Below are 19,229 nucleotides of genomic sequence, written 5' to 3'. Positions count from 1 at the left end.
ATTTTGTGCTATTTCTAATTATTCCAGTTATGATTAGACTTATCACTAGTAAGATACATGAATTACTCATTTTATAATCTTAAAACGCAAAATAATAATAATAATTCATAACTTACATGTAACTAAATTCTTGTGAACTTTCTTGGGTCCTTTGCAACCCCCAAAATTTTGATCTCTAGCAGGTGTAATCCCATCAGGACAACATCCATATGGAAATGATATACAAGGACATCCCTCATACCCTGGTCCCTGGGCAGAAGTTTTTCCATCAGGGCAGCAACCATACAGCATGGACTTGCAAGGGCATCCCTGGAAGTTTGGTCCACTAGCTGCCATCTGCTTATCAGGGCAGCAACCGAATGGCATGATCATACAAGGACAACCCTGATAGTTTGGTCCTTGGGCTGCAGTTTGATTGTCAGGGCAACATCCATGCAGAAGCGAATGACAAGGACAACCTTCGTTATATGGACCTCTTGCAGCCGTTTTGTGATCAGGACAACAACCGTGAGTTGTAGCTTCACATGGGCAGTCTTCAGCATTTGGACCTTTGGCAACCGTTCTTCCATCAGCGCAGCAGCCGTATGGAAAGGTTTTGCATGGACATCCAGTATGATTGGCTCCAAAAGCTGGCATGACGCCATCAGGGCAGCAACCAAACCGAAGATTGTGACATTCGCATCCCTTTCCATGAGGTCCCATTGCTGGTGTTAAGTTATCAGGACAGCAGCCATAAAGCGTGTTTTTGCAATCACATCCCTCAAAATTTGGTCCTTTTGCATATGAATAACCATCTTGACAGCAGCCATATGCTGAGTGATCACAAGAACACCCTTCGAATCTGGTTTTAGAAAAATATATAGTCATAAATAAAATTCACTAATAAAATTAATCAGGAAGAAATAATCTTTCTTATCAAGAGAAAAGTTAGTTTAAAATGAAGTTTACAATCAACAATGAGCTTGATGATGGCGTTTTATTTAAATGAAACACTAGGCTATCTTAGCAAGATATAGATGCTTATTAATGAACGCATAAATACTTATCGTATATAGATGAACAAATGTACACAAATATTTCCTAAGCAAGCGAATAAATTATTTTGTTTAGTGTAAAAGTAAAAGTTCAATGCAAACAAAATTATTATTGAAAATTTTCTTTAAAATGCTTTTGTTTGAAGAATATTTAGTTCATTGATGCACATAATAATAAAGAACAAAAATGGAAAGAAAAAGGACAAAAAAATCAATTTCATATAATAACCTAAACGAATAATTTGTGTTCCTTAAATTTTTCACTTAAAAAACAAATAACACGATAAACGGTATTTATTAAAATTTGTAAATTTCAATGTAAACCAAATCATTACTGAAAATTTTCTTCAAACTAGTTTTGTTTGAAAGAAAAAAAAAAAAAAAACTAGTTTATAGATGCACAGAATATAAAAGAACAAAAAATGCAAAGAAAAAGAACAGAAAATTTATCACATATAGTAAACTAAACGAATAATTTTTTTTTCTTTTAATTTTTCACTTTGATACCAAAATAAAATACCTATTAGCAAAAGATATTGTACGATATATCACAATGCTGTTCTGATTGCCGGCCCATAACGGATAGATATCGAAAAATGCTATTCGGCATTTTAAGGAAACCATAATAGGGGTAATAAAAATTAGCAGACGAATATATAAAAGTGTGAGTTGTTGCAATGCATAATATTATATTACATTATTTTTTACAGAAATTAATTCTCATAATTTTTCCCTTTGAATGTTGATGTTATACAATAATTTTCAAAAGGATTATTCAAAAATACAAACCTTGGGCCTTTGGAAACAGTTACTCCATCAGGACAGCATCCATGAGGGTAAGTATGACAGCTGCAGCCAGCATGGTACGGCCCAGAGGCAACAGTTACATTATCAGGACAGCATCCATACTGAGATATGTGACAGCACCCGAACTTATTAGGTCCTTGAGCTGGAGTTTTGCCATCAAAACAACAACCAAATACTGTATTAGAACAATGTTGATCAAAACTGCTCTCTGTATCTCTGCAACCCAAATAATTTGGTCCTTTTGCAACGGATTTTCCATCTCTGCAACACCCATATGGATGGCGACTACAGTGAGCCTCTTCATGGTGCGTATGGTTGCCATGACTTTTTGGTATAGGGCATCCAGCAAAGTGTGGACCTTCAGCAGCGGTAGTATCATCAGGACAACAACCATATAAAGTATTTTGACAGTCATTTCCAATATCACCACTGCCTTCAAAACACCCAAGATAATCTTTGCCGTCAGCAGGGGTCACACCATCTGGGCAGCAACCATAAAGGGAAGATTCGCAATGGGATCTTTTACCTTTTCTAGACTTTTCTGGACATCCTTCCAAGTTTTTGCCTTCTGCAGGAGTAATGCCATCAGGGCAGCAGCCATGTTCAGAGTAAGTGCAATCTTCTCCTGAAGATACATCCAAATCGCATCCATCATAGTCAGACCCAGTGGCATGGGTAACGCCATCAGGACAACATCCAAAGGGTGAGTCCTTACAGCTGATTTCAATGCTACTACAACCTTCATTATTTGTGCCAAGAGCAGGAGTGAAACCGTCTGGACAACAACCCCATAATGAGTCTTCGCAGTTTTCATAACAACCTCGTAGGTCTTCACTTTTTGATGGAGTAATGCCATCTGGACAACACCCATATTTAGTTTCATTGCAGTTGACCGTTCTCGGACATCCCTTTCTAAAATTTCAGAATGTAAAATTAATCATGAATGACAAGCAATTAATTGCATTAGTAATATGGAATAGAAAAACAATTTCAAAAAATGAAAAATACTATCCAGTCATTAAATTTTGCTTGTAAAGATTTTTCAAAAGTATATAAATATATCATGAATATCAAATTAAAATGAAATTTGAGGAAATAGAAAGGTTACTTAAGGGATTATATTCCAATGAGAGAGCATACTATTTTCTAATGATTTACACTACAAAAAAAAAGGCTAATTGATAGCAGTTTTCTAGTACACAAGGCACATATATTTAGTCTCTAATCAGACAGCTATCATCTAGCATTGAACCTCAAACCTTAAAACTAGACCACATAGTTCCATTCAAAGAGGAAAGTAAAAGCAAAGCTTAATATAAAAATAATTGTGTAAATAATTTGCATCATTTCATAAATACAATCCCCAAATGAGTAATTGTCTCATTGATCACATTTTTTCAAAAATTAAAACACTGAAATTTTATATTTTAAAGCGTCTGACGAACAAATATTTTTAAAATCTACGTAATTGGCAAATAAGCTCATGATAATTTTTGAATTTTTCGCAAAAAAGATATTAATATCTAAATGCCAATTTATTTATTGTAATAGATGCAAATATTTATATCAATAATTTTATAAATTTGTTTGCGGGTGTTTATTCTCTCCAAAGAATTTATCACTCTGCCAAATTGAGGGCAGTAATAATCCATACCCAAAGGGACCTGCAGCTGGTGTTTTCCCATCTACACAGCAACCGAATTCAGTTTTTGTGCAGTTTTGTTCTGAAGTATCAGGTGGACAGCCTTCGTCATTTCGTCCTGCAGTGGTAACACCATCCGGGCAACAACCATACTTTGATTTGTGACACCCTCCTACTATCATTACCTCATCTGTAACAAAGAAAAATAGCTTATATTTTCAGATACTTTTTCCACTAATTTTTATTAACTTTCAATCTAACAGAGAGAGAAAAGATAATTAATTAATAAATAAATAAATAATAATACAACAAGTCATTTTTAAATAGAACCCAAGGAAATTTACAAGCAAATACCATGTTATATTGAATTATCTAACATTCAAATGCATATATTTGAAAGGAAAAAAATTAATACTAGTGAATTATGATATTTTTATTATGATATTTAAAATTAATGCTAGTGAATTATGATTTTTTCAAATTATGATGCTTTTATAATCATAATTTGATAGTGGTCATACTCAACAACAACTTATGATAATTTTACGGCAAACAGCAATACGATTTAAGTCTGTATAAAGTAAAAAAAAAAAAAACGTGATTTTTTTAAATCAACACAGAAATGGAAAAGATTAAAATTACGAAAGTCAATAATAAAGTTTACACATATAAAAACTATGCCAATTATACAAATATTAGATCGGTGGTTCATCAATAATTTATTATGTTTAAAAATAAATTAAACGCCAAAAGATAATTGCAACTGTAACACTATGAATTCTTAACGTTAACTCATGTCAGCAGTTTTAGAAACAACAAAATGGGATTTTATAGGATAAATAATTAGTGAAAGCTAATTGCACAAAATTGCGTACGGAAAGTTTTAGACACTACATCAATGATGATTTTTCAAGTTTCCCAGTCATCAGTCAATCACTGATTTTTATCAAAAATCATTGATTGATTTTTAGGGGCACTTCATAAATCAATCATTGATTTTGAGAGTCATGATACATTTCGTGTTTTTTAACATCAATATAAGCGTCAAATTGTTTTGAAATCGATAATTATCAGTTAATGAGTAATAATAATAGCATACATAATAGAATATTCTTCATGTGCTTTTATTTGTAATGCTAAAATAAACATTCTTTAGCAGTTCTCCTAAGAAAGCCAAACTTATTCTTAGCATGCTAGTTTTTTACGATTTGTAAAAAGAGCTGATTTGCATGCTAAGAATGAGCAGAAGTGAAGTTGGTTGTCTCTACACAATTCAAAGTAATATCTATTTTTATGTAAAATATTTTTCTCGGAAATCAAATTAGTTCAAAACTGATAAACATAATACACTTGAAACATTAGGAAAGGAAATGAGGTCAGGTTATAAGACCTTAGAATCGCTTAACAAATACGAATGTGATATAAAAAAAATTAATTCAATTTAAAAAACTTAAAATTTCAGATCTTTGATAAATAAATATAATTCAGATATAAAAAAAATTCTATCTATTTGTTTTGAAAGCTAATTTTTACATCAAATAGCTATCAGATGGAAATATTTTGATATTTCAAAGGGCGAAGCAGACATGACATATATCCTGCGATAATGAAATAAATCTTCAGCATTTTAAGTCACCGAATCCATGTTTATTATGTTGCGTTTTTTATTCAAAATGTATCTAAATTGCTTGCTTTCGTGATAAAATGTTTAATATAGCGAGTAATCCAATACGAAACGTCCAGTACCTTCATCGCAAGGATGCATGTGGCAGGGTTGCACGTCATCTGGCTGAGATTGAATGTCGCATCTGGAATGGGAGACGATAGCATCTTGGAACACGCACATCACTTTCCTTTTCTGCTGCCCTCCTCCACATGGAACAGAGCACTAAAAGCATTCAGTTCATTATTGGAAATCACATGTAACATTTTATAAAATAAAATATTAGAAATCACACGTAACATTTTTTTAAATAAAATATTAGAAATCAGATGTAATACTTTTTTAAATAAAATATTAGAAATCATATGTAACACTTTTTTAAATACAATATTAGAAAGCAGATATACTTTTTAAAATAAAATATTAGAAATCAGATGTGACATTTTTAAAAAAATAAAATATTAGAAATCAGATGTGACATTTTTAAAAAAATAAAATATTAGAAATCAGATGTAATTCTTTTAAAAATAAAATAAAATCTATTTGTTATGCTACTGGGGTCAACATGATTATTGCTTTTTATATAAAATCTAGAAATGGTAGTTTCTAGAAAATACTGTAAACATAGCATAGGCTGAAAGAGGCAATACTAAAAATCAGCATTTTCATAAGAGTTGTTCATTTTAAAAACAGGACACTATTTTCAAATTGTTAAATGTGACAGGCATAATGCAAAAATTGTTTTAAATAACACTACAGATTCTTGCACCTAGAACTATCTAATCTGGCACATGATTATTTTCAATCTGGCACATGGTTGTTGCACTGAATTATTAAGAAAAATGTTTATCAAAATTTTAATTCACTTTTCATTAAGAATGAATTGAAATGCTCTCAACAACCTTAAACCATAATATTGTATAAAAACATTTTTGCTCCATTTTAAGAGTTTATTTTAGCTTTTTAGATATGCCATTTTTATTTCTGTGATGCTGTTTAAATTTAAATAAACCTTTTCAAATGAATCCCAAACAAATGCTCAACAATTCTTTTTATTATTTTAGTTAATGTATATATATTCACTTGCGCTAAGATAATATTAACACATTTGTGGGAGCACGTCGTCTTTGCTGTTCTTAAGAGTAAAATAGAAATAATAGGAAGAAAGACGAAACTCCACTGTGATATGATATTTTGAAACAGAGGTTAGAATTTCATTAAATTTTACGACGATTTCAACTTGAATTGAGATTTACGTAAATTTGAAATATGTAAGAAGACAGGTGAAATTTTGAAATATGATCTTAACCGAATGCCTAAACAGATTCCAAATATATACATATATAAGATGTTAAAAAAAAAATTCTCCGTCCCAGATAATAATAACCTTCCAATAAATACATCGAAAAAAATATAAATCATAACGCATACTTTTAAATTCTCATTCGGGAAAAGTAGCTTTTTATGAAACAGTCCTCAAAATCCACACATATGTTTGTTAAAAAGTATACTACAATCCACTTTGCATGTGAAACACACAGAAAATAGTTTCGATAAATTATTTTGTTCTCTTAAAATCGTTATTTTTAAGAGGCTTTGAATAAACTAAAGTTTGTGGACTTACCCTAGACCAAGGCCCAGTAAACCAGGTTCCACCGCATCTGTTGCCATAGCATTCCTCTTCGGATTTCATTTTCTTAGAAGCTTCGCAAAGATCATCAGAAACTTTATGTATTTCTCCGTTCCTCCAGGAACCGCAGAAGACCGTTCTGGTTTTCATGCCTCTTCCACACGCAGCAGAACACTGGCCAAAAACGAAACGAAACAAAACAAAAATAGTGAAGTTACTCGTCATTCACGGAACGCAATGATATCTAGGATATTAATACGGATGTTTTAAAAATGAAATGGAAGTAACATCTTTTATCTATTGATTAAAATATCAATCATTAGAATAACGAATTCAATCTGCCAATGAAACTCTTATTTTCTTATAACTTTTAATTATTTTCAAAGAATAGCCTGTTTGTTTTATCTTTTCAAATAAACAAAATTCTCTAATATGAAGAGAAATTGAATTTATCTCATGTATTTATCTCATGTGATTGACTTGATTGACTCGAATTTCATCTTACCAGATATCAGTCGCTTTATTTTGATTTTTTTTCTTTGGTATCCTGAATTTTCAGCTAAAATATCATTTATATTTCAAAGTCAAAATAAAAAAAAATTATAAATACTTATCCTTATTATTTTAATCATTTTCCTAACTTTAATGTCGGTACCTCATAGCAGCCATAAGTGTATGATTTTTACAGTTTCTAATTCATACGATATACCTTATCCTAACACAATACATTCAGTCTATAATGGAATAAAGATTTCAAACTTCCTTTAAAATAAAATAGATGTCAAATGCATATCTTACGTTTAAAATCGTAAATAGTTGAAAACTGATGAGTTGTAAAATAACTGCGTACAATCTGTTTTATTAAAATTTCTTTCTTACTTAAAAGTAATATGACTACACTATGAATATGTAATTACAAAATTACTTACCTGTTTAGGAATTATTTTAAAAATATTTCATTTTTTAACGTTATTATCAATTTATTAAAATAGTTGCCATTTATTAATTAATTATAAACATAATCCTATTTATTTACTATGCATTATTTAAATATGAATGTTGAACATTAAAAAAATAAATTTTCATTCCATCTTTGGTTTAAAAATCGTTGTTTTCTATATCCCAATTTTTGGATATCTCAAATTTTTATCATGCCCTATCAGTTCCAAATCAGCCAATGTCCACTTTATATCTTAAATGTGTTGTTACTGGTTCCACTAAGAGATATAGCAAATATATTCTATAGCTTATAAATGACCAATGTATCTAATGATTCCATGAATACAAATCTTTACCTCACTCCATTCCGAAGCGTGCCACATGCTTTCACAGTGTTGATGGTTGGGACACTTCCTCTCCAAAGACGGTTTGATTTTGCCAATGCACATTTTTTCATCATGGATTTTTCCATCCTGACTGGCGCAATAGGCGGCGCGGGATTCCATTGTTAAGCCACAAACGCCATCACACTATAATAATAAAAAAAAATAATAGCGAAAGATTTAGTAAAATTATTTCTCATTTTACAGACTGCTATTTTTTATAACTGCTTTTAGCCAGCGGGAGTGGTCTCCGTAAAACTTTCTCGTATACTCACTATAAGGATAAATTTGTGTTTTAGACTTTTTTTTTTTTAACCAAATGATCAAATTAAAATTTGACACAGAAATACAATTGCATTCACAAAATCATATACCATATTTGACATATTTCAGTCATCGCGTTTTTAAGTCATCGCTTTTACATGCTTCTGAATGTATAGGCCGACAGACATTCAAACTTTTGTTGGATTTGGCACAAAATTTGATATTTTGTCTACGCTAAAGATGTTAAATATACGAACCCAATTTTATCCATCTAGCTCTCTTCGTTTCGTAGCTATCGTGTTAACTTACATTCGCACTTTAGACAGACAGACTTCCTCTCAATAGATTTTTCTCAAAATTTAGCAAAAATCTACAATTTTGATGTAAAGATATACTTAACTTCATATACTTAATTTCATCCGTTTAACTAAAAGCATTTTTGCGTTATAGACCATATACCTAATTTCATCCGTATAGCTAAAAGCGTTATTGAGTTATCTTTGTCACAGACAAACAGACAAAAGGACAGACGGTGAGATATTTTCCAAAGGGATGTTTTACAACTCAGGTAAGTCAGTAAGTCAAAAACATTTGAGTTCGAATATTCCGATGATTAGAATACCTTTTCCATATTTTATACAAGAGAAAGAAACAATAAAAAGAAAAAAAATAAATTAATAGAATTTCATTGAAATTATTGTATTTTTACTTACTCCACTCCACTCCGATACTATCCACTCCGTTTCTTCACATGGCCTCAGGTGACAGACTTGTTCAGAGACTGGCTCCTCCTCCTTGCAGAACTCTTTACTGATGACTTTATCGATATCATCAGCCACTTTCATGTTGCACTCGACTTCCCTCCGTTGGATACCTTCTCCGCATAATTTGTCACACTAAAAATGAAATTAAAACGATTTTTAAATTTATGGATAGATACATACATTTTAAGGCATATATATTTTTTTCATATTTAATACATATTTTATCGTTATGAATAAAGAGTTGAAAAAAATCGTGTGACATTTTAAAACAGCAAGGAATGATGATAGGAGAAACAGAAATTCTTTTTTACAGCAAAATAATTGATATTTAATACACACTGATTTATTTTATTCTAGCCGCTGCTGAAGACCAGATAGTTCCCCGAGTTTAGATATAACATCATGTTTCATGATTCCATCCAACTGTCAGTTCCATGACATTATTTTACAATTAAAAACGTATGTATCCCATTCATCCATCTCCCAACTTTCGTGTTGTTGTAAATTTATTATTTTATTCAAATATAAAACCAAACCCTGCGTCATTAGCTTTCAACTATAAAGCAAAATCATTCGATTAAATATTTGATGAAACAATGAAAATGGTTTGAATTTCATTTCAATAATATTGAAAATTAAGTAAAAATGATATTTTTTTTACAAATTGCCAAAACTCAGTAAAATTTGCACGAATTTTAAATCGATATGGTTATAGAAAGGCAATTTTTCAACTTTTGCAGTGATGTAAAATTTGTTTTTGTTCAATAATATTTTTGGAAGTTAACGAGGGAAAAGCAGGAATTAAGCTTAATTAATTAAATTTTAATGAAATAAAATTTCAAAACAATTGCTCCGAAGTATACATTTTTACCTTCCATGCTATATATGCGCCAATTTGGAAGCCTTAAATCAAATGGGCGGACCTTTTGACATAGCCAATACACATACAAACACACACATTTATCTTTATTATTAGTAGAGATTTCGGCTCCTAAATTTTCATTTGCAGAATGCAACGTAAGAAGAATCACTTACTGAAGACCATTCTCCAATCTTCCATCTTGGACAAGGATTGTCATTGCAAGCTCTTGCATACACAGGTTTTGCACCTTGGGTAGTCGAACACTCCGAATCGGGCACTACAACTCCCAAGCCTTGGCTCTCCCTTTGACAATGAACTTGTCTGTACTGAACACCGCCATCACAAGATTTGGAGCATTCATCCCAAGTAGATACATGCCATCTTTAAATAGAAACAAACGATTTTATATTCGTATACAAAACAGTAGTTCTAAGAGAATAATATAATAACAGTCCTTGGCCAAATTATTAGACGCACCCTTTTTATGAGCATGTTAATGCATTATTATTTTAATGAATGCACTATTGAAACACCAGAATGAAAGCATCAGCACTTAAAGGTAATGTGTATAATATAAAACAAATATTTTTATTTAGATCGGCTTATTTACATTCCTACGTCAACGCTTTACTGTGAGAGAACATTCATAGGATATTATGGCAATTCTCTCCACCTTATGACCTTGAACATGAATGAAAGCGCTCGAAAACCGCAGGCATTTATTTGAAGCATTTGTGATATGGAATCATTAATATTTGTCAACAGTATTCCAAGAAGAATGAAGGCTCTAATCGCGTACAAAATGCACTTGGCTTAATTGCTAAAAGGAAATTAATTCATTTGTTTTTAGTTATAACAACAACAACAATAGTTTTAGCATCAAAATTGTTCATTGTTCACGGCAATAATTTCGTAGTAATATTCTTTTTTTCCCCTATAATAAAATTTTTTAAAAAATCATTCATTTATTTTTCTAAGTATATGGAAGCGCATAAAATGAAATTCATTAATATCATCTTACGTATTTAACCTATTAATTAACATGTTAAGTCCCACATAAATTTTTCCTTCCTTTTCTTTTGATCCAGCGGTCTCCAACGATGTTTAGTTTCATCTTACACATAAGATGTTTGCAGTGTTTGAATAAAACCCATTAAAATATTTTGATCAGGAAAATTTAGGCACATTTATTAATTTATTAATAATAGAATGCAATTTTTTTGCTTTAAATCATATTTTATACAGTCGGCCACCTGCAACTACCGCGGTCTGTATTGAAAATTTAACGTCAGTCATCAGTGACACGGTACGAACAGAAAGTTGAGTGTCAGTCGTCGATGACTGATGTGGAAATATATCGATGCTGATTTGAGTCCTTGACATAATGGATAAAACACGAAAGAGAAAACTAATTTTTTTTTTTCAGTTTGCATGGAACAAGCAGTAATGATTATTTCCATTAATATTCAGTGCTTCATATTTCCTATAGTATGCATTATTTGATTAATAACATTATAAAAACTCTTGTATCTGAGGGTAAAACACAATCGTATGACATTAAATTTATCGTTTTCAATTTGGAAACCGTGCAAATACAAATGATAAAAGATGTATACAAATACAAATATTAACACAAACAAATGTTGAAAGATGCAAAACAAACAAAACTTAAATTGGATGGAGCAAGTATTTATTTTGTAGTTTTATAAAAATTAAATATGATAATATTGAATATTTTTAGAGCCTTGAAATAATAACAGAAAAAAATTCCCCATTTCCTCACAATTATAAATAAGGATTGACATTAAGAAGCAATTATTTTTTCATTAATTAGATTAATTAACTGCAGTTTCTACTGTTAGATAAAAATCACGAAAAGAATAAGATCTTACTGAGCAGCACACGGTATCAAATTACAGGTCTGATTAGTAGGCGGTTTATAGGCAACATCACATAAATAGTCCGCAACAACTTCATAGGATGACGAAGTGGCACAATTCACACTTCTTGTTTGGATACCTAAACGCAAATGAAAATGCGTTAAGAAAAAACATATCAAAATTATTACTAATTAAGAATATTAATGTCCACATTTTATAGTAATTAAAAGTAATCCAGCCAGCCGCATATAGCATGTTAACATCATTCTCAGATTTATAATACCATTAATTCTAAAAGTATCAAAATCTGAATGTTTGTATTACCTAAATGCAATTTTTAGAATTTTCAGGAAGAAAATGAGAGGTGAAAATTGGCAATGGAAGTCAAAGAATGAGAGAAAAATTTCTTATTTATAATAAGTAACAATTTTACAAAAAGGAAAAAAAAAAAAAAAAAACTTGTGTGAAACAAACACAGTGGAGCATCTTCGATGGCTAAACTTACAATTCTACAACTAAATACATTTATATACATTATAGTATAAATTTGTAATTCTAACATCTTAAAATGTTTGGTTAGCATTTCATAATTGTACCTTCTAAATGAATGTATTAATGTTCTTAACATTTTTATGACTGATTTTTTTTAAAAATTGCCTTCGTTTGAATATATTCCGATATCTCATTAGTTTTGCAAGGATTAAACATTCTCTAAAATGGAAGTACTTTCTCTAATGAAAAGTAGACTGCGCTGGATGAACGATACTATGTATATACTAGAGCTCAAGATGATTTTACTATTTGTTTCAAGTTGGTGGTGGTTTGGTAAGGCATGGACTCTAGGGCCGTCTGACATGGTCATTTTTTCTAGCATTCTTTCTTCTTCTTTTTCACTGGCGTGACAATCCCGGAGGAACTCAGGCCTTTCTCAGAGTTCCTTTCCATGCCGTTTCATTCTTGGCTTTTCAATTTGTCACCTTAATCGTTTCAAAGTCTTTTTCCAGGCAATCAATCCACCTAAGTTTTTAGTCGCCCTCTTTTTCGAGTACCAGATGGTTTAGCCAAAAAGATCTTTTTAGTGGTCACCCAATTTTATTAAGTGTCCTGCCCATTCATTCTTCTGTATCGCAATGAATTTAATAATATCTGGCTCTTTATATAGTTTGTAAATTTCTGAATTGTTTTTTTTTTATCCAACAATTACCAGGTTTAATGCCTCATATATTTTCCTTGAAATTCCTCTTTCAAATATCGAAAGAATCCCTTTATCTTTCTCAGTCATTTCTCATGTTTCAGACCCAGTGGTGTGGTGTGGAAGTTTGGAGAGGGAGTGCCAGCTCAGGTATCGTCCTCGTCATCTGATCGCATTTTAAAATGACGAGGTCCGCCCCAAAAGTCTCAATGTTTCTTTAAAACGGGACGTTAATATAACTAAACTAAAGTCTTACATTTCAGAGCCTAAAAAATATTTGCATAATTAAAAAATAAGTGCATTGTGTAAAAAAATATAAATATTCAGAATTAAATTATTTTTATAATATGAAAGGCCATGTTTTTTAGTCTCAGGATGGAAATCTATAAATAAAAAATAAAATTTCGACCTTTTCTCTGTTAAATTAGCAAAAAAACGGAGTGGAAAAGAAACTTAGTTAAGTGATTATCGGTCTTATGTTGGTCGTTATGCCGCAACCTGTCGAAATCAAAATTTGCTAACAATCAACATTGATACCTTTTAATCCAAAGGTATATGCATAAGTTTTAAGTAAGAGCTCAAAATTCGATAGTGGCAGCCATATAAAGCCAATCGATACAACAGAAACCTTTTCCAAAAGAATTTAGTTTTACCGATCATTTATTCTTCTGTATTTGAATCCACTTCCTGAATCTGGCCTTTTTGTGAGTTCACATTTGTTCATCCATCAGTGTCTCAACCATGATATGATTTTATCGATATGAATTCACTCAACAACTTCTACATTGGGTACATCTGCAAAAAGATTGTTGGAAACAATTTGTACCAAGTAACCCTGTTTCACCTTAGTAGCATCCGGAGAAAATGTCGGAATCCATTTAAAAACAGAGCATGAGGGGTTCGATTATAGTGCCGAAATGGGTAAAAAAAATTGTGCTAAACCAAATAACGCCTGTATTTGGTTGAGACTAAACAATTTACAACACTCTTACTTTTTGCGAAAGTTATTATAGTCATGCTTAACATGGATTTTGTTAAGCAATCAATATTAAGCATCATTGAATAAAATATCAAATGCGTTTGAAAATACAAGTATAAAATGCTTAAGCCTTACCTCCGCCACAAGATCGACTGCAAGCACCAAAATTCGAATAGACCCATACATAGTTGTCCGGCTGAGTATTACTGATTCCAAGTGGAACAGAGTACTCGTAGCTGATACCTAAATTCTTTTGCTGATACAAAAGCTAAAACGATAATTTTATTTCTTTTTAGATATTTTTCGAATAAAAATCGTTATCAGATCGAATTTAAAAATATATATATAATAACTTACGGATATATATATAGGTTCTGTTATGGGACCGGGCGCTTCAATTGATTCTTGTCCAACATAGCCCCTTGGTACCCTTTCATAATAAAAGTGAGAGCCAGCAAATTTCAGAGTTCTGGGAAACTCGATTTGCCAATTTCCATTCAAATAATAATAGCCAGTTGAATTTCTTATAGCTAAATGGCGCAATCAAAAAATTATTAATAAAAGAATCTTAAGAAAAGAAATTGTAAAAGTGGAAAAAATTCTTTGAAGTAAGATAAAAATCAGTATTCACCCAAATAATTATTTGAAGGTTCCAGTTCTTTAATTTTGATGGAAGTAGCTCCGGTGGGTATCAAAATGATGTCATTGTAGCCTACAAAGAAATATATGTTTTTTTTTTCACGATTTTCATTACGATTCTTTTTTTTTTAACCAAGCATAAGTATGCGCTTTAACATTGAAAAGAACAATAAATAAGTAAACAATCAAAAACAAAGAAATGGTACTAAAACAAAGAACCACTTCTTGTAATAATCATCATAAAATAAATGGTTGTAATTCAAGTTGCAAAATGGTACAGATAATTTTCCATTCGACGTGACTCTTATAAGGGATAAATGCATTCGAAAATTACATTGAAACACAAGAATCTTGTTTCCGATGATAATGCCATCGATTTTGAAGAAGACGTAATTCACAGGATTGTTGTAATTGCGGTTGCGGAGAAAAGCTCAGAACTTTTGTTAATTACTAAGAGGGCGATGTAAAGCCAGTAGGTAGAGATGGAGGAGAAACTGATAAAGGGCTTTCTATGCCCAAAGTACAAATCTCAAACAGTGGCACAGGAACCAGGGGAAAGAGGGAGAGTATAGATACCAAATATACCGGTCTTAGAGGCATTTAAGCCACTTTTTAAAGAGAAATGCCACACATGCTGAAACAATAATACTATGTCCCGGATGCCAGTTACTCATGTAACTCAAATAATGACGATTAGAGGGGGGGATCATATTATAGTGAGCACGCCACTTATCCTCAATACGCCACTGATCTTAGGCAGCACCACGGAAACAAATCGCACTATAATCAAGGCACATCTTCACTACGCCACTGGTCGTAGACAGCGCCGTAGAAACAAAACGTTGGTCTGTGTCACTTTTAAAGCCAAATATAATAAAGGCACGAAAATTTAACTGTATACGACTTAATTAACTTAACAGTGCGTCATTTAATTTGCTAAGACGCTGATGATATTTCGGAAGGAGGGAAAGAAACTCACATGGGTTTGAACAACATTATTCACTTAGCTAAGAAACTGTGTGATTCTTGGGCTGACAGCAACTGCAGTTTAGAATAGCACTGTCTGCAATTTTGTACATAAAATATGTATTTAAAATTCATTTGTTCTCTTTTACTTCTTCTTTAATTTGTTAATTTCAGGCTTCAAAAAAGCATTGCTATTTGAATTACGACCATTGCACAGCGGTAAATATTTATCTGGAACTGTTGAGTAATCTCAAAAGGTTTATACCAAGATATTTTAAAATAACACGTCTATATGAGATATAGGCACTTTCATTTGTTCCAAAATATAGTTTTACAAGCACCATTAAAATATTATACAAAGCATGGATGGAAATCAATTAACAGTACTGGTATACGTGATTATAAGAAATCACAAGCAAACAACATAGAAATTTCCATTGGAGCAAATCAAATTCATATTCTATCCAAAAGACTTGTAAATGAATCAATAAACAGCCTATTTTACAAAATCCAAAGTTTCGCCACTGATTACAGAAATATATGCTTATTAAAAATACTTCTATTACGGCTCAAGTATCGTCGTCGTCATCAAAACACGTTTCAAAATGGTGTGATCCGTCCCAAAATAGTCCTTATGTTACTTCAAACTGGGACATTAATATAACTGAACTGAACTTAATTTAGAAATGCAATTTAAAGATATGAAACAACCTCCTTTCTGAAATAATGCTCTATGTCTAAGAGCTTAGAGAAACATAATAAAGAAAAGAATGCCAAATTTAAAATAATAATAATGATATTTCCTGGATATAAAATATGTGCCTTTAGTATAATCCACAAGCATTTACAAAACTAGAAGCAAGTGTGTCAACAAATAGAAGATAGATAAAATGATCTTAAACTTACCTACTTGCAGATTTTTTAGATCAAACACGCCTTCAATGGTCTTGCAGTTACTTCCATCCCCTCCGCATTCCTGGCATTTGTCTTCCTTGACATCAGAGCCCAGCATCATGTCGCATCCAACAGCCTGTCTCGTTGAATGGATGCACATCATTAGAATAATCTCAACAGCAAACGTACATTAAAATCAAAATCTAATATTTGTATACAGTATTTTATCTATATCGTAAGTAGCAAAATGAAGAGCGAACGAAAGTAAAATATTCATGGAAGTAAGTGAATCTGCAGTAAAAGGGTAGTGTTTTTATTATCTAAGATTGTTCAAAATTCTCTTAGAAACGAATCACGGATTTCATTTCGAAAATTAAGAAGGATGACGAAAAACATAGCCCGCTGTCCAAAATGAGCTTTTGCATACATTTAACCTATCTAAATAAAAACATTATATAGAATTTATTAATTTTTTTAAAAAAAATTAGACACGGTAATTTCTTTTCTTTAAAATATTTATTCAGATATTTTTTGCTCTAATAGAGTCTTAAAGATTAACATTTCATAAGTACATTATATTACTTTTATTTTTCATGTTTTATCAGTTTTTCATTAGCTAATATCTAAAATAAGGAAGAGAAAAGAAATTTTGAGAAACAATAATTTGAGAGAAATACTATGTTGTTAAGTAGCAAACTGATTATATTCTCTTACCTCTACAGAGGAAAGGCAGACAGGACAGTAGTTTGGCCGATTTAAAAATATATCGAAAAAGCAGCGGGTGTGGTTCCCAAAATTTTATCGCATACTTTCTAATAAAGGTATTGTCCTAGAGAAAACCTTGTATGACATTGGTGCTCAATGAATGAATGGATGTACTTATGAAATGTTAATCTTTCGTGGGAATTTGCCATTTTTATTGAATTCATCGTGTGATTCTTAGCAAGTTTGTTTGGCGATTAATTCCTGGTATGCGATTAATAGTATCAGAAAATCGAAGTTGAGTTTTAAATGCATTTTTATCAAAGATTTTGTAGTTCAGTTTTATAATTCCTAATATCCTATAATTATAAACAATGAATCACGGCATTCGCATGTTACGAATCGTGACTTGACCTTCATTCATCGTTGAAATGAATCCCTACGGACAAATGACCTGTCAAAGTAGGGAAATATTACAGCAAAGAATTATTCAAAGAAAAGTTGATGGCAGAGAATACCAATATATCAGAAAGAAATTATTAACTTTGTCACTATTCTTGTTTTTTTATACCTTATTTTCGAAATAAATCAATTTTTTATAAGCATTACTTAAACTTAAGAGCTTGCGATCCGGCCTACATTAGCACACAAAGGCAGTTCGTTCACATCAAGAATCAGATGATACGCGATTTTGTCGCTTACCATACAGACTCCCTGAACGCAAACATCCAAGGAATCTTCTCTGCACCTTGTCCCATCCAAAACCGCCTGGGAATGCCGGTAATAGAATTTATCTCCACCTTTCGGCATGCAGTTGAGCTCGCACTCATTGAAACCTAAAAAGTAAATTTTTTTATTAAAAACTAATTATTAAAACAGGCATTGATCGGTTTTAAAATCCTTTCATGCATAATATTTTAACGTAAAAACGACTTTTTTTATAATAAAATATTAAAATACACAAAATCCATTTATCGTCTGTTTTTAATTAAAATTAGAAAATCAATTGAACCATACGACTTTTAAAAACTACTGATCGCTAATTCTCTCCATAATTTATTATGTTTGTTATATTAGTGCTGCAAATTTTATTAACAAATATTGGAGAATAAGGAAGGTTGTCTCCGTTAGAATGACTGATTTAAAGTTAGTTAAATCGCTAGATTAAGACCAATAAAAACATGGACAAAATACATTTTAAAATAAAAGAATTTTTTTAACTATGATAATAATACAAAGCGAAAAAAAGGACAGAAATGTTAATTTCTATTTAATCGAGTATTTAATTAATTTTTGTACTTTGAAAATTCGACAGTATTCCTTCTCATGTTTTATATAATATAGTGTGCAAAATTTTATTGAATTCGACCCATTATTAAGGCGGGAATGTGGAACATACATGTACACATAAATTATATACAAACACGACTTTCATTTATATTACGATTAGAAAGAAATAGATTAATTTTTCTTTCTAATTTTAAAAATAACAAGAAACTATTAAATAATAATTTAAAAAATCAGCTATCTATTTGTTTTTTAAAAATTCAAATAGCAACGAAAAAAAAAATAACTAATTAGTGCAAAGTTAAATGCATTAGATGCCAAATATTTTTAAATGATACACAATTAACGATTTGAAACTTCGGACAAAATGTAATCAATAGTACAATGAAGTATAGTTATAAGAACTTTTAAGTACCTAATAATGTTTGGAAATATGTAAAGAAATATCATATTCGGTAAAATGTCTTTCTCAATTTCAATATGCATTTAATTCTTCCAATTTTCATTTAATCTATCAATGTACTAAACATAATTAATTATTTTTTGCTACATAAGATAAATGTATACTCTTATCCGATACAAAAAATAAATAACAATAAAAAATTCTATACAAATTTTTAATATTTCATTAAAAAGAAAGATTTAATTTCACTTCGCTTTCTACATTATATTTGATTCGGAGGCACTACATTAAAGGAAAGG

At 31.0% G+C, this 19,229-nt stretch overlaps 1 protein-coding gene across 1 annotated transcript in view; it reads right to left on the bottom strand.

Annotated features, from left to right (window-relative positions):
* Nucleotides 1–19,229, bottom strand: part of LOC129983749 (papilin-like) — a 206,976-nt gene that overhangs the window by 30,576 nt on the left and 157,171 nt on the right. Inside the window, exons 7-20 of the mRNA XM_056093361.1 lie at nucleotides 17,943–18,076; nucleotides 16,551–16,674; nucleotides 14,671–14,751; nucleotides 14,397–14,569; nucleotides 14,175–14,307; nucleotides 11,881–12,007; nucleotides 10,162–10,369; nucleotides 9,076–9,258; nucleotides 8,072–8,245; nucleotides 6,771–6,950; nucleotides 5,230–5,371; nucleotides 3,496–3,673; nucleotides 1,824–2,753; nucleotides 117–841 (exon numbers count right to left, since the gene is read on the bottom strand). Of these exons, the coding sequence (XP_055949336.1) occupies nucleotides 117–841; nucleotides 1,824–2,753; nucleotides 3,496–3,673; nucleotides 5,230–5,371; nucleotides 6,771–6,950; nucleotides 8,072–8,245; nucleotides 9,076–9,258; nucleotides 10,162–10,369; nucleotides 11,881–12,007; nucleotides 14,175–14,307; nucleotides 14,397–14,569; nucleotides 14,671–14,751; nucleotides 16,551–16,674; nucleotides 17,943–18,076 (3,492 nt within the window). The remainder of the gene's footprint in view (nucleotides 1–116; nucleotides 842–1,823; nucleotides 2,754–3,495; nucleotides 3,674–5,229; nucleotides 5,372–6,770; nucleotides 6,951–8,071; nucleotides 8,246–9,075; nucleotides 9,259–10,161; nucleotides 10,370–11,880; nucleotides 12,008–14,174; nucleotides 14,308–14,396; nucleotides 14,570–14,670; nucleotides 14,752–16,550; nucleotides 16,675–17,942; nucleotides 18,077–19,229) is intronic.

This window comes from Argiope bruennichi, chromosome 9 (assembly GCF_947563725.1).
Source record: "Argiope bruennichi chromosome 9, qqArgBrue1.1, whole genome shotgun sequence".
Lineage (NCBI taxonomy): Eukaryota > Metazoa > Arthropoda > Arachnida > Araneae > Araneidae > Argiope > Argiope bruennichi.
Note: the sequence above shows the minus strand (reverse complement) of the source record. Positions and strands in the feature narration are given on the sequence as shown.